Below are 11,982 nucleotides of genomic sequence, written 5' to 3' on the forward strand. Positions count from 1 at the left end.
AATCGAGCATTAAAGAGTCGATTTATACCCCTAAAATCGCCTCTTTAAGACTCGAGATGCTAGTAAAAAATATAGTTTGTAAAACTGAACTACTAACTATATTGTTTGAAAATTAATGCTATTTTAATATTTTCTCCGAATCTTACATGAGCTTTATTCTGTCATGTTGTTTTGGGTGCAACAATACTATGAGAAATTGTCAAGCAAGGCTCGAGCGAAGCCCAGAAGCCCATCACGGTCCTCATCTAATGAGGAAGATCTTGGTCAGTGAGTTCCGATCTTATTTCTGATTCATTTGTGGTATCAGGATAGAAACTATGTGACAACAAAAAGCCGTGTCTTGTATGCAGAATTTCGTGGCCGCACGGTAAGTTCTGGCCTTTTCACTGAAGGCTTTCCAATTGTCCATTTTCTGATTCTCTTGACCACCTTTTCTATTATCCAATTTTTGTTTGATTATATCTAATCTAGGTGTCAGCATTTCTTTTGTCACCATTTTTCTGAGGTCACAGAATACAGTTTCACTGCTGATATGGAGACTGAGGTAATTTTTTTCATTGTTTTGTTACATATTCTGTTTTTCATTACCTTTTGTAATTTATTTGTTTGGCTGATGTTGCCACGTGAATTTTTAAACACACTAGCCTCTTTTGCTTCAGCTTGATAATGTATCTGCTGGATTGACTGAATGGAAAGCCTTCTTATAGATTATTGGACATGATTCAGCTCGTACTGTGACCTTGCTAATAGTGTCCATATTCATCAGGTATGGTTGCTTTCTTTGGAGTAGGCTCTGATTGTGCTGTTCAGAGATGATAGCATAAGTTTGCATAATGTTCAGGAATTTTCAACTACTATGGTTGTATAATATTTGCAGGTGGAGAAAATGTTGGAGAAAAAATTTGGGGATTTCTTGTTTGATTCTCTCCCTGATAAAAGTAGGACCGGTCCCAGGTATGTATATGCTTCCATTTCTACTTTGGAAATGGAAATTGAAATGTGCAGTAACTAAATGATGAATTGACCTTTATCTGAACTGGGTAATGTTATATTGCTGTTGTTTTAGGTAATACAACTCACACACTTATACAGTATTGAAATTGTGACCTAGCACTCCAGCCTTTGTATATGGGGGAGGATATGTCATTTGGTCTAGAGACCATTGGGTTTATTGTTTCGCATGCATGTAAATTCGCATGTATGTAAATTCTTCTTTTGTTGACATTTTGGAACCCAAAATCCTGGGTTTTTGCAAATATTTGTTGTTGTGGATCTTAAAGATGTTATCTTTGTGTCTTGCATGTTTCAAGCAAACATCATCATTCCTTTTGGTTCTATCAATAGGCACACACCATGCTTGTTCTTCTGTCTTTGCCTTGTCTTATCATCTAAATTCACTTATATGCATACATTGTTCAGCACCAACTTAACTAAATGGTCTTCTTCTAAAGAAGTTATTATATGGTCTCAGATATGGTAATTGAATATTGATGTTCCTTTAGAAATAGCCGTGTCTATATATATATATATATATATATATATATATATATATATATTATAGTATGTATGTTTGTGTGTGTGTAATATGTATATGTAATTCTGTATCTAGCCCCAACATGCACTTCACTTGCCGTCTTTGCCCAATTTTGTCTCTAGATTCTCTTATATGGATATTATTTGCATCCAACTTTAATTAATTGGTCTTCTTATAATATATAAAATAAAAATTCTATGGTCTCAGATATGGCAAAACTGAATATTCAGTCCTTTTGAAAGAGTTGTGTGTGTGGGGCTGTGTGCACATCTATACTTTTGGCTCCAGTATCTGCTTCAGTGACCTTGCTGTCTTGCTGATTTTGTCATTAGATTCTCTTATATAGACATATTTTTCAGCACCCAACTTTAATTAAATGGCCTTCTTATAAATAAAAAAATTAAATGGTCTCAGATATGGCAGAACTGAATCTTCTTGGTCCTTTTTGCAATAGCTATTTTTGGTATGTATGTTTGTATATAATTGCACTGATCTAACCAATACCAATTCGTTTTGTCCCTATTCTTTCCCTAGTTTTTGCTGTGTCAATGCACTTAATGACATACTTTTAACTGGATTTTATAAACTTTTCATGCTAAAACAGGTTAAATTCATTATTTTCAGATAAAGAATGTGGACTCTATTACCCTTGAAGATGCTAATGAGTTGCTGCGTTACCCTATCACATTGGTATGCATGTCATTTTCTGAAACGAATTTTGTTTCATTTATATATTTTTACTTATTACTGAACTCGTTCATTTTAACTTCTTAGGAAAACCATCCAAAGGATGGCCAACTGGTGATCTTAAAGCTTACAAAACCTGGATTGAAAATTAGACATCGACGCACAAATGCTCCAGTCCCCAAGGTACACGACTATTTGTCGAGCATTCTGCTGTTAAATGATATTCAGAAATGTTGACCAAAAAAAAACTTAGTAGCTCCTTGTCAATTTCTGCCTCTATGTAGTTCAAAGCATTGTTGCTGGTTCATGTTGTAGTTATTGGTGACAACATAGGACGTATGAGCACCAAATTTATATATGGAAAACATGAGAGTGGGATTTGGCATGCAAAAGATAATACCCTACCTAAGGATATGTCAAGGCATGCAGCAAATGTGGTTAAGATGACAAAAAAAATTTGCATATTGGATCTGGAGAATTTATGTATCAGATGGTTAAAAGCTTGACAAATTTAGCAAAATTTTGTTTTCTTAATTTACCGTTGGCCATTATGTTGTGAACTGGGATAAATTATCTAAAACCTGTTATTCTAAGGATTGATCCTTGCACTTTCAAACGATGACAGCACGATGATGAGCCTAAGGATGATGCCCCACAGCCTCCTCCCCCCGCGCTCAAACATTACATGAGGGTTAAAAAACACAAAATTGGTGAATCTTGAAAAAGAAGCAATACCTGAAATGTGGTGGATATGGATGTGGATAATGCGAGGCAATGAGTTACAGTAAAATTAATTCCAAGGATAGACTTACAAGCTCTTGCAAGCAAATTGGTAATTCATTTCCTGCCTTTGTGTTTGATTTGCCATTTGATAAGTTGTGTGTGTGCACGTGCAAGTAACCTATAAAAAAAAGTGTGTGCAAGTATCAACCTTCTATTAATTAATTATTCAATCATTTCAAAGGAATTGAATTGTATTGATTTTTTGGTATATCCTGGTAATCACTAACTTAATTAATTCATGATGCACGAGGGCAGAGAAGTTGTGAAGAAGAAGGCATTTGTTCCTCCTCCACGTTTTCTAAGTTAATTATATACCTATAGAGCAGTGTAAAACTGGATGAAGGCTTAAAGAGAAATTTTCTCATTAAGAAATTGCACTAAATACTAGAAGGGAGAAGCTGAATTGGCATCTTTGACCATGCAGTGGATTAAAGGCCAAACATGAAACTTGCTTCCAAATGGTTCAAGGTCCAATGAGGCAATGACTATTTGGGTCTGTTGGATTAGATCAACATAAGTGTCATTGCTGACATGGGTTTGGTACTTAGCTTCTTGTGAGATGTCACTTGATGTGCTGGGATTTTTACCTAGGTCACATTCGGATGCTACACAAAGTTTGCAAAAATCATTTTACTCAGAAGTATTGATGGAGTGTTTGGATTCTTTGCATGCAGTTTATGAGAGTCTTAAACTGGATATTCTTCGCAAAAGGTAGTCTTTGTTTCTTGTGTAGATTTATGTTGGTTCTTATCATTAGGATTTGGAATGGACCTAAGTTATATACTTCTGGCAAGCTGAATAGCTTGCAATAACCATTGAACTAAGTTGAATGATAATTGAAAGCATATACAGTCTACTTCTTCAATTTTTGGAATTGCACGGTTCTTTGTCTAATTTACAGGCGTAATCAAGATTTAGTAATATGATAAGGGATTCACATATGTGTTTGCCTTACTTTCTGCTGAAAAATTTACTGGTGGATTGCGTTGGCTGAACTGATTCCTTGGTACTTCTATTACTAATCATTGCATTTACTGCCTGCTCTATGTAATTGGGTTGAGCTGTCCTAGATATGATTTCTTATCTTCATTGGATTGCATCAATGATTAGTGATACATTCTTTTTTGAGTTTTTGTTTTTGTTTTTGTTTTCTGTTTTTGTATTTAAATAATGCAATTTAATACTTAGTTGTTGACTATAGGGACTTGGAGCTTTTGGCGGTTCTATTGTGTAATATTGCCAATTTCCTGGGTGAGGAAAGCTATTTAGATCATTATGTTCGTGATTTTCCTGGTCTCTCTAAGAAATTGGGAATGGACATGACTTCTTGCTCCCGGAAAATTCCTCCCAGTTTATTCCGATGGCTTGAAAACTGTTTGCAACATGGAAGTAGTGTTGCTAATATTGATAATCTACCATCTTTAATTTGTAAAGATGGGAGTCCTGTTGTAAGTTGGGCCTGAAAGATAGTCTCCTTTTATAGCTTATTACCTGGTGCTAAACGGATTGGGAAAAAGCTTTCAACTGGTGTTTACTTTAACATTGCCATGGGATCACATTGCACACATGAGGAGCTCACAGTTTTGGCAATGGTTGGCGAAAATTTTGGACTGCAACAGCTAGACTCACTGCCATCTGGTGTATCTCTTCCTCTGTGACATGTAAGTTGTGTAACAATAATGCATCAAATATATATGAACTTCGACGCCTTTTGTGCTCTACAAGACCCGTGGCAATTCAAACAGCTGTTAACCCTAGTGCCTCTGATCAGGACCTCCAACAGGTATGCTTTAACCAATTATTAATTCTTTTCAATGATATATCATAGCTCGCTCTCCCACCATAGTAAATTGAATTCTTGGTTGAAATTGTATGATCTTTAGTGAAGAAGAATAAGTACAATGATAGGAATTTGCCGCATCCTGATATGGCTTAATGACTGTTATCTTTATGGGGGAAAATGGAAAAATATCCTTTTTATGTTTGTTACCTAGGCACCAATATAAAATTTCTTATTGCTTAGTTTATTTCAGGCTTCAGCATTGGTTAACATAATGGCATCTGGTTCTTGAATTCAAATGTCTGATACTGTGAGGATGAAGAATTATAGAACACAAAATGATCTTTTACTTTTTAACGAATATGAGCCCTTACAACCCAATATGAAGGTTCTTGACATATATGCTGTAAAGAAGGTAATACTATGACAAATCTGTCTGGGCATCACTTATACTTCAGGACACACCATATCAGAATGCCTTGCCATAGGCAATCCAGTAGTTAGAATAAATGCTTAATTAATGCATTTTTAACAGTTTAAGTTAAAAAAATAAAAATGCTTGGTGCTTTTAGTATTCTGCATGTGTCATATCTACTTAAGTATTATTTTGATGTGGGTAACAGAACATTCAATGTTTGCTTTCCTTGGAATCTCAGACTTATGATAATCAATCATGGGAATCATAACTATTTTGTTATTGATCAGTTTTGTAATTCTCAAAAATTATGAGAGTATTGATGTATAATTCTGCTGATTTTCTGTATTTTGTGATTGATGTATTGATGCCCTTCTTGTTTCTCCTTCTTAATGGACATAATAGTTCTCATGGCACATTGCCTCTTTTTGTTTGTAAAGGCTTAGCTATGGAACCTTGCTCAGAGGACCACTGCTCTTCCTTTTGGTCGGGGGGCATTTACCCTTGCAACCATATATACTCTGTTAACCAAGGTACTCCCTGATTAGCAAATCTCTCTCTCTCTCTCTCTCTCTCACACACACACACACATCTTATGGAGAAACCTCTTTTGTGAAATGTGTTTCTTGTCGTACTCTTTCATTTCCTGATAGATTGTCTTTCAATGTTTTGTAGGCCTTTACAGTTCCGAAGCTTGTTTTAGCAGGTCGGTTGCCTGCCCAACAAAATGCAACTGTATGTTCATATTAAGTTCTGCTATTAATAAACCGGTGTTGTTCTATTGTCTGTCCATGCATGGTTATCTGATGTGCCATGTTTTTAAGAATTCTTTGTTGCCTTGACTGATTTATTACTACATCTATTATCATGAACTGACAACAGAGATCTCTTTCAGTGAGAGATTGATTTATTTTTTATGTAAAAAAAAAAAAAAATTTATAGTTCCATTCTAATATCATTTCACCCTAGGACTTTTGGTTTGACAAGAAGGTATTGCCCTTCTTTAATTTGTTTTTAATTCTATTACTGGAAAGCATTTGTTGACATGTTCGTGTGTTGATTTGCTGTTTTGACATGTTCTTACCTTTTTTTTTTCTTTTTATTATTTTATTATTATTTTTTCTTCTTGATAGGTTAATCTAGACCCGAACTTACGGAATATTCAAGAAATTAAATCTTGGCCTGAGTTTCACAATGCTGTTGCTGCTGGACTAAGGCTGGCCCCCCTTCAGGTTTATATTTATCTGTTAATTTAGGATACGTTAATTTATGCTGGTGATGTTTGTTATTTTGTGGAGGATGTTCTTGTAGTTGGTTGTTTCATCCTTACCTTGCAAAATAGTTTAATAGAATTTTTTCTGCGGTACATTGAATTTTTAAAATATTCTAGTGCAGTCTATTTTAAGTACAGTGAAAGGATGAAAGCACGTTTATGTTTCTGTTCATTTTGGCTCCCCACCCAACCTGGTTTTCTTATGTAACCTGTATTATCTTTTAAATTGTATGATTTTTATGTGAAATGTGTATGCCTTTCATTTGCAGGGGAAAATGTCTAGAACTTGGATAATATATAACAAACCTGAGGAACCAAGTGCTGTTCATGCTGGGCTTCTTCTTGCATTAGGATTACATGGATATCTGCGTGTATTGAATCTTACTGACATATACCAGTATTATCAGCAGGTTTAGTTTCTATGATCTTTGTTATTTATCATCATTGGCTTTAGTTCCTTGGGTATTATTTTTGAGAGGTGAAATTTTGAAATATTTTATTTTGCTGATATTGATGTTATACATTGTTCTGTTCTGAGGAATTCATATTTGCTTAAATTAGTCTCCATAAATCTGAGGTTTTTCAGTAATATTTGTGTGGCTTCTGCAAGGATCTTTTGGGTTGTTAAAGTACATTTTTCACTCCTGTTTGATGCTTTTAACCAGATGTAGCCTATGGTGCAATTAGATATGCTGCATCGCTATTTTAGTGGAGCTATGTAAAGTTCCATTTGAATGCTAATTTACAGCTGCTGCTAGCTAGATGAAATCTAAGTTGGTTTTTCTATTTTTTTTTTGGTCAAGAATATTTGAAGCCTGTATTCCAACCTAACCTTGGTTGGATAACACCCAAAAAGTTTAAGCTGAAAGACCACGCCAATAATGTATATCTAGCTTAGCACACAGTAACACTCCCCTTATTGTGCAGACTTGCTCACAACCTTAAACATGCGGGCTTTGGTATGTAGAATTGAAAAGTTATTAAAAAGACCTAGAGATAAAATAGGCTCTAATACCTTGTTGGTTGACCGACTGTCCAGAAACTTAGGTTGATGGGATTGGGTCAACAATGTATATCAAGACCTACTTGATAAGACAGTGTTATGAAAGTGAAACCAAAGAGTTGGTGTCCATATGCACTTATACTTCTAAGAACCTCCACACATGCACTTAAAACACAGCCAAGTTATTACAACAACCTTGGCACTGTGTTCCTCCCTACTTCCTGCCCCAAATAATTGCTGCCACTCCATAGAGAGATGTTGTCATCAATACCAGTTTATTGCTATCAGTGCCACTCTCCATTCAATTTCACTTGTTTGTTCCCACAAGCACCATGGTGCAATAGATTGGACATTACTTATAGAGAGACATTCTCCAAAGATGTTTGATCACCGATTTTTCCTTGGAATAATGGTTTGATTGGCATAAATGGATATTTTCTATAGTTGTCTTAGTATCACTTTGGTTAAACCATTAAAGGCATTTAACAAGTCTGTATTTTGCATTACAAGAACCTGTATGATGTAGTCATTAAAACCCAATTCTCGTAGGGACACACTTTACCACACACTTTGCCACAACTTACACATTTGCCAGTTTGTGATTGGATTGCATCACTTACACATGGGACTGCTATTGCTATTTACCACACCTTATATTATTTCTTATTTGACAGGGTGAAATTGGTCGAAGAAGTGGCGGTGATAACGTACTTGAAAGGGAGGGTTATGCAGTTTCGGCAGGATTTTCATTGGGTCTTGTTGCTTTGGGTATGAATAATAACTAATAAGACACCACTATTAATCAAATCTTGTGAATTTTGTTCTTAGCTAACCATGCTATGTTAACTGAAGGTCGGGGTGGAGACACACTTGGTTGCATAGACTCAATGGTTGATCGATTGTTCCATTATATTGGTGGCAAAGAAGCTCGTAATGTATGCTGTTGAATTAATATATTATTTCTTTTTTTTTGGGCAGAAATCTGGATTAGTACTCTTGAATCTTGAGTTTTATTTGGTTGCTTTTAGTGTATCTGAAATATCGTAGTCATAACTTAGATTATTAATTTTTTTTTTCTTCCACTTTCTGGTTTTATTCTTCATCAGGAACGATCTTTCTTGACCCTATTAACAGAGGAACAAAATCGTGGAACTGCTCAGGTTGTGTGATTTACATAGCTTCAATTGTTCACTGTCCATAATTTAAAACTTGTGTCCAAAACATATTGTGGATTTTTTTTTTCTCCTTTTTCCTGAGTAACTGATGTTGACATTTCTTATAATGATGATTTTTTCTTGTAGATGATGGATGGAACATCAGTAAATGTTGATGTTACTGCACCAGGAGTAAAATTGCTCTTGCTTTAATGTTTTTAAAGGTAACTTCCAGTAAAGGACCTTCTGAGTTGATTTGAGTGAACTTTCATTAACAAGTGCATCAGTCTCTGACCATTCCAATCACCAAATGCCTTATTACCAAGATTTTCTCACTTTGCCCCTTGTTCCTAACAGACTGAATCAGAGGCAATTCTGTCAAAGCTTTCTATACCTAATACACGTTTTGACTTGCAATATGTGAGGCCTGACTTCATAATGCTTCGTGTCATTGCTCGGAATTTGATAATATGGAGCAGGTAGTGCTGATATTATGAACTATTCACATAACTTAATTTGTTAGTATTAGTTTCTCTTTGGATCCAAGATGATTAGCTGTTTGTTGTAGGATCCATCCTTCTAAAGATTGGATTCAGTCCCAGAATCCTGAAATTATCCAAAATAGTGTCAAAGGCCTCAGGGATGATTCCGGTGATATTGATGACATGGATGCAGAAGCATTTGTCCAGGCTTATGTTAATATAGTGGCTGGATGAGGGTAAATGTGCTGGTAGAAGAAAATCAAAGGAAGGGCCTTCAAGGCATAATTGGGAGTAATTATTTGATTTTTATGATGTGTATATGGAGAATATGGTGTTTTTCTTAGCTGAACTAGGTCTACTGACCCCATTTAGGATGCTATGATTTTTACTATTTGGCTTAAATTTTTTTTACATCTTTAATTGCAAACAACTGCAAATTAACTCAATTTGATTGAGGACGTGCCATGGTATTGCAATCATTCTATTGTTTTCTGCAAAACATGCTGATATAGAAGGAGATATAGACGTGGAAGGTGCAAGTTTTTAGAGAGAGAGAGAGGCGGAAGGTTGGAGAGATCTGGTGTTTTCAGGGAGAGAGGTGAAGGCACAAGAGGTTGAAGATAATGAATAAATGAAAATAAAAGTAGGTGAGATGTACGCGCACTGTGAAAGAGAGGAAAATTGTGTGTGTATGTAAATTTTCATATTTTCAAAAGTTTAACTATGATTTCTAATAGTTACTCACAAATGGAACTATACTTCCTTATTTAAAGTGATTGAAAAATAAGATAAATATAGAGGAAAATTAATTGGTCTATTAAGACATTTAAATTGCATGTCAAAATTATATTTCCACTAAAAATCCCATTTAAATTGATTGCCAAAATAAAAGATGCCAACAACCATATCTTTTGCACTTTCTAGTATTTGTTAGTGTTAGAAAAAATGAATAAAAAGAAAATTATAGTTGCTCAAAATAAAAAGTATGGTTTATTCTGTAGAGATTATTTTTCACTAATTTTTTTTGAAAAGCAACTCCATTTATGAAAAGCTAAATAAGAGAAGTTAAAAGATAATTTTTCAACACATTTAAGGTTTCTACGTAGGAAAACAAGATAATTTTATAGAAAAATATTTTGTAAAAAATGACTCATTTTGTAGAAAATTTTAATGTCAACACAAACATAGTGTATTATTTATCCACTGCCAATTGAGTTATCGTCATCCATGAAATCAACATTGCCTCACCACCGGTGTTGAACCAAAAGCACAATAACCAAGTTTTGCAATGATGAGAGAGTCTATTCTAGTTTACAGAAAACAGTGTCTATGGGCTAGGCTTCCAGCATGATGGATTATTGGTACTAAGTTGTGGACCGGATGCACTTAGAGAGAAATAATTGACTTTATCCATATGCTGATATGCATATACCATTTGAGTTTAACTTGTTGAATTAGATGTGTATATTATGTGAGTTTAGACCATAATTTTCACCAAGTACTTATAATTCTTGCAAACACTAATACAATTACACCTTTTCATTCTATACCAACAAAGAACAGCAAGGAAAAAATGAGTAAGTGATTTCATATAAACTTAGCCACAAGTTGTGTGCAATTTATCTTTAGATTTGCAACAAGTGAACGTACGGTGACATGATTTGTTAGACATTAACAACAACATTTAAAAATTGCAACAACATGTGGACTTTAACAACAACGTTGAATGTTCGTAGGTAGAAATTATTGGAAATCATCATTGCTTGAATCTGAGAAGTCTGAAATATCACGTTCATCATCTAACGTAGTAATTTCATTAATAGACTTCATGGCTCGCTCTTGCGCCTTTCCCTTTAGATGCTTCCTAGCTTTTTGGATTGCATGAAAACGGTCTAGTCGCCTTTGCATTTGATTGTTCTCTCGTTCAAGGCGAGCAAGTATGCTAGCAGGTTTATCTCTAGGTAACTCGGCTGAACGTGCCTTAGGAACTCGTAACCCGTGCCGTCGACAATACACCTTCAACTCACACCTCTTCTCGTATAGGGTTGACCATGGTGGTTCTACTACGGTGAACTCTATTGCGGTGGTATCTGTACTTAGTTTTGTAGGTTTGCCGACCATGATGTGCCCGATGCTTCCAAGACTCTCGTACGTGTATATTGGTATATTAACGAAATCTCTCTTCTTTCCAACCCATTTCCCTCCATAGTGGTCTGTGTATGTTTGTAGTTGTTAATCTGCTGGAACTTGTGATAATCCATTTGTTGAAGTAGATCGAAACTTGCTTCTATGTGTACGAGATGATGTTGAGGCGTTGCGACTCATAGCTTAGTCAACCTACGAAGTTAGTGGTGTAGGAATAAGATCATTATTGTGGTGCATTTATAACCTCATTTCACTGTGTATTCAAGTATTAAAATTTAACATATTCGGGCTTGTCATGTCAATACAGGCTGGAAAACCACGATATGAATTTTTTGTTCAAATGTTTCCAATGTCACAATGAGATTCTCTTATTGTGGGCAGTAGTTGTAGTGTACTACCATGACTATTCAGCACTCCTGCCCCATTCACGTGAAGAGTATTCAGCATGCCTGTGCTTCATCTGACATGACTTAACGAGACAATACCGAGTTGTGTTAAATGCATCATAAACTTTTCAAGGGTTCTCTACATCCTAGAAAACAGTGTATTGCAAAAGGATGCATATCTGTGTATTGACGTGAGTGTGGATGATATGACTGGATAGGGTTCAACAATGCCGAGCTATTGATCAGCACATGTAGCACTGCAAACATCAGTGTAGCAATGGTGAACAATTGACCTCCAAAATTGATGCATAAACTTCTTACAGATGCTCTGCATCCTTGA

The 11,982-nt window shown here is 35.3% G+C and overlaps 2 protein-coding genes across 5 annotated transcripts; both read left to right on the forward strand.

Annotated features, from left to right (window-relative positions):
• The first annotated feature begins 215 nt into the window (after positions 1 to 215).
• On the forward strand, positions 216 to 4,606 carry LOC142617523 (anaphase-promoting complex subunit 1-like). 4 transcript variants are annotated; one of them, XM_075790416.1, is made up of 7 exons: positions 216 to 367; positions 472 to 544; positions 708 to 766; positions 878 to 954; positions 2,139 to 2,224; positions 2,309 to 2,404; positions 2,847 to 2,984. In XM_075790416.1, the coding sequence occupies exons 1-5, from the start codon at positions 345 to 347 to the stop codon at positions 2,141 to 2,143; spliced, it is 237 nt and encodes a 78-aa protein (XP_075646531.1). In that variant the 5' UTR covers positions 216 to 344; the 3' UTR covers positions 2,144 to 2,224; positions 2,309 to 2,404; positions 2,847 to 2,984. The 4 variants fall into 4 exon arrangements, with proteins under 4 accessions (XP_075646531.1, XP_075646530.1, XP_075646529.1 ...); XM_075790415.1 differs by having other exon boundaries at positions 2,159 to 2,224; positions 2,816 to 2,932; XM_075790414.1 differs by having other exon boundaries at positions 217 to 367; positions 2,159 to 2,224.
• LOC142617524 (anaphase-promoting complex subunit 1-like) lies at positions 4,576 to 9,859 on the forward strand. Its single transcript, XM_075790417.1, has 9 exons — positions 4,576 to 4,787; positions 6,333 to 6,431; positions 6,742 to 6,882; positions 8,150 to 8,243; positions 8,328 to 8,410; positions 8,582 to 8,635; positions 8,777 to 8,853; positions 8,987 to 9,108; positions 9,198 to 9,859. Exons 3-7 carry the CDS (start codon positions 6,748 to 6,750, stop codon positions 8,840 to 8,842), a joined length of 432 nt encoding a protein of 143 aa, XP_075646532.1. The 5' UTR covers positions 4,576 to 4,787; positions 6,333 to 6,431; positions 6,742 to 6,747; the 3' UTR covers positions 8,843 to 8,853; positions 8,987 to 9,108; positions 9,198 to 9,859.
• Positions 9,860 to 11,982: the final 2,123 nt, after the last annotated feature.

Source organism: Castanea sativa, chromosome 11, assembly GCF_040712315.1.
Source record: "Castanea sativa cultivar Marrone di Chiusa Pesio chromosome 11, ASM4071231v1".
Taxonomy (NCBI): domain Eukaryota; kingdom Viridiplantae; phylum Streptophyta; class Magnoliopsida; order Fagales; family Fagaceae; genus Castanea; species Castanea sativa.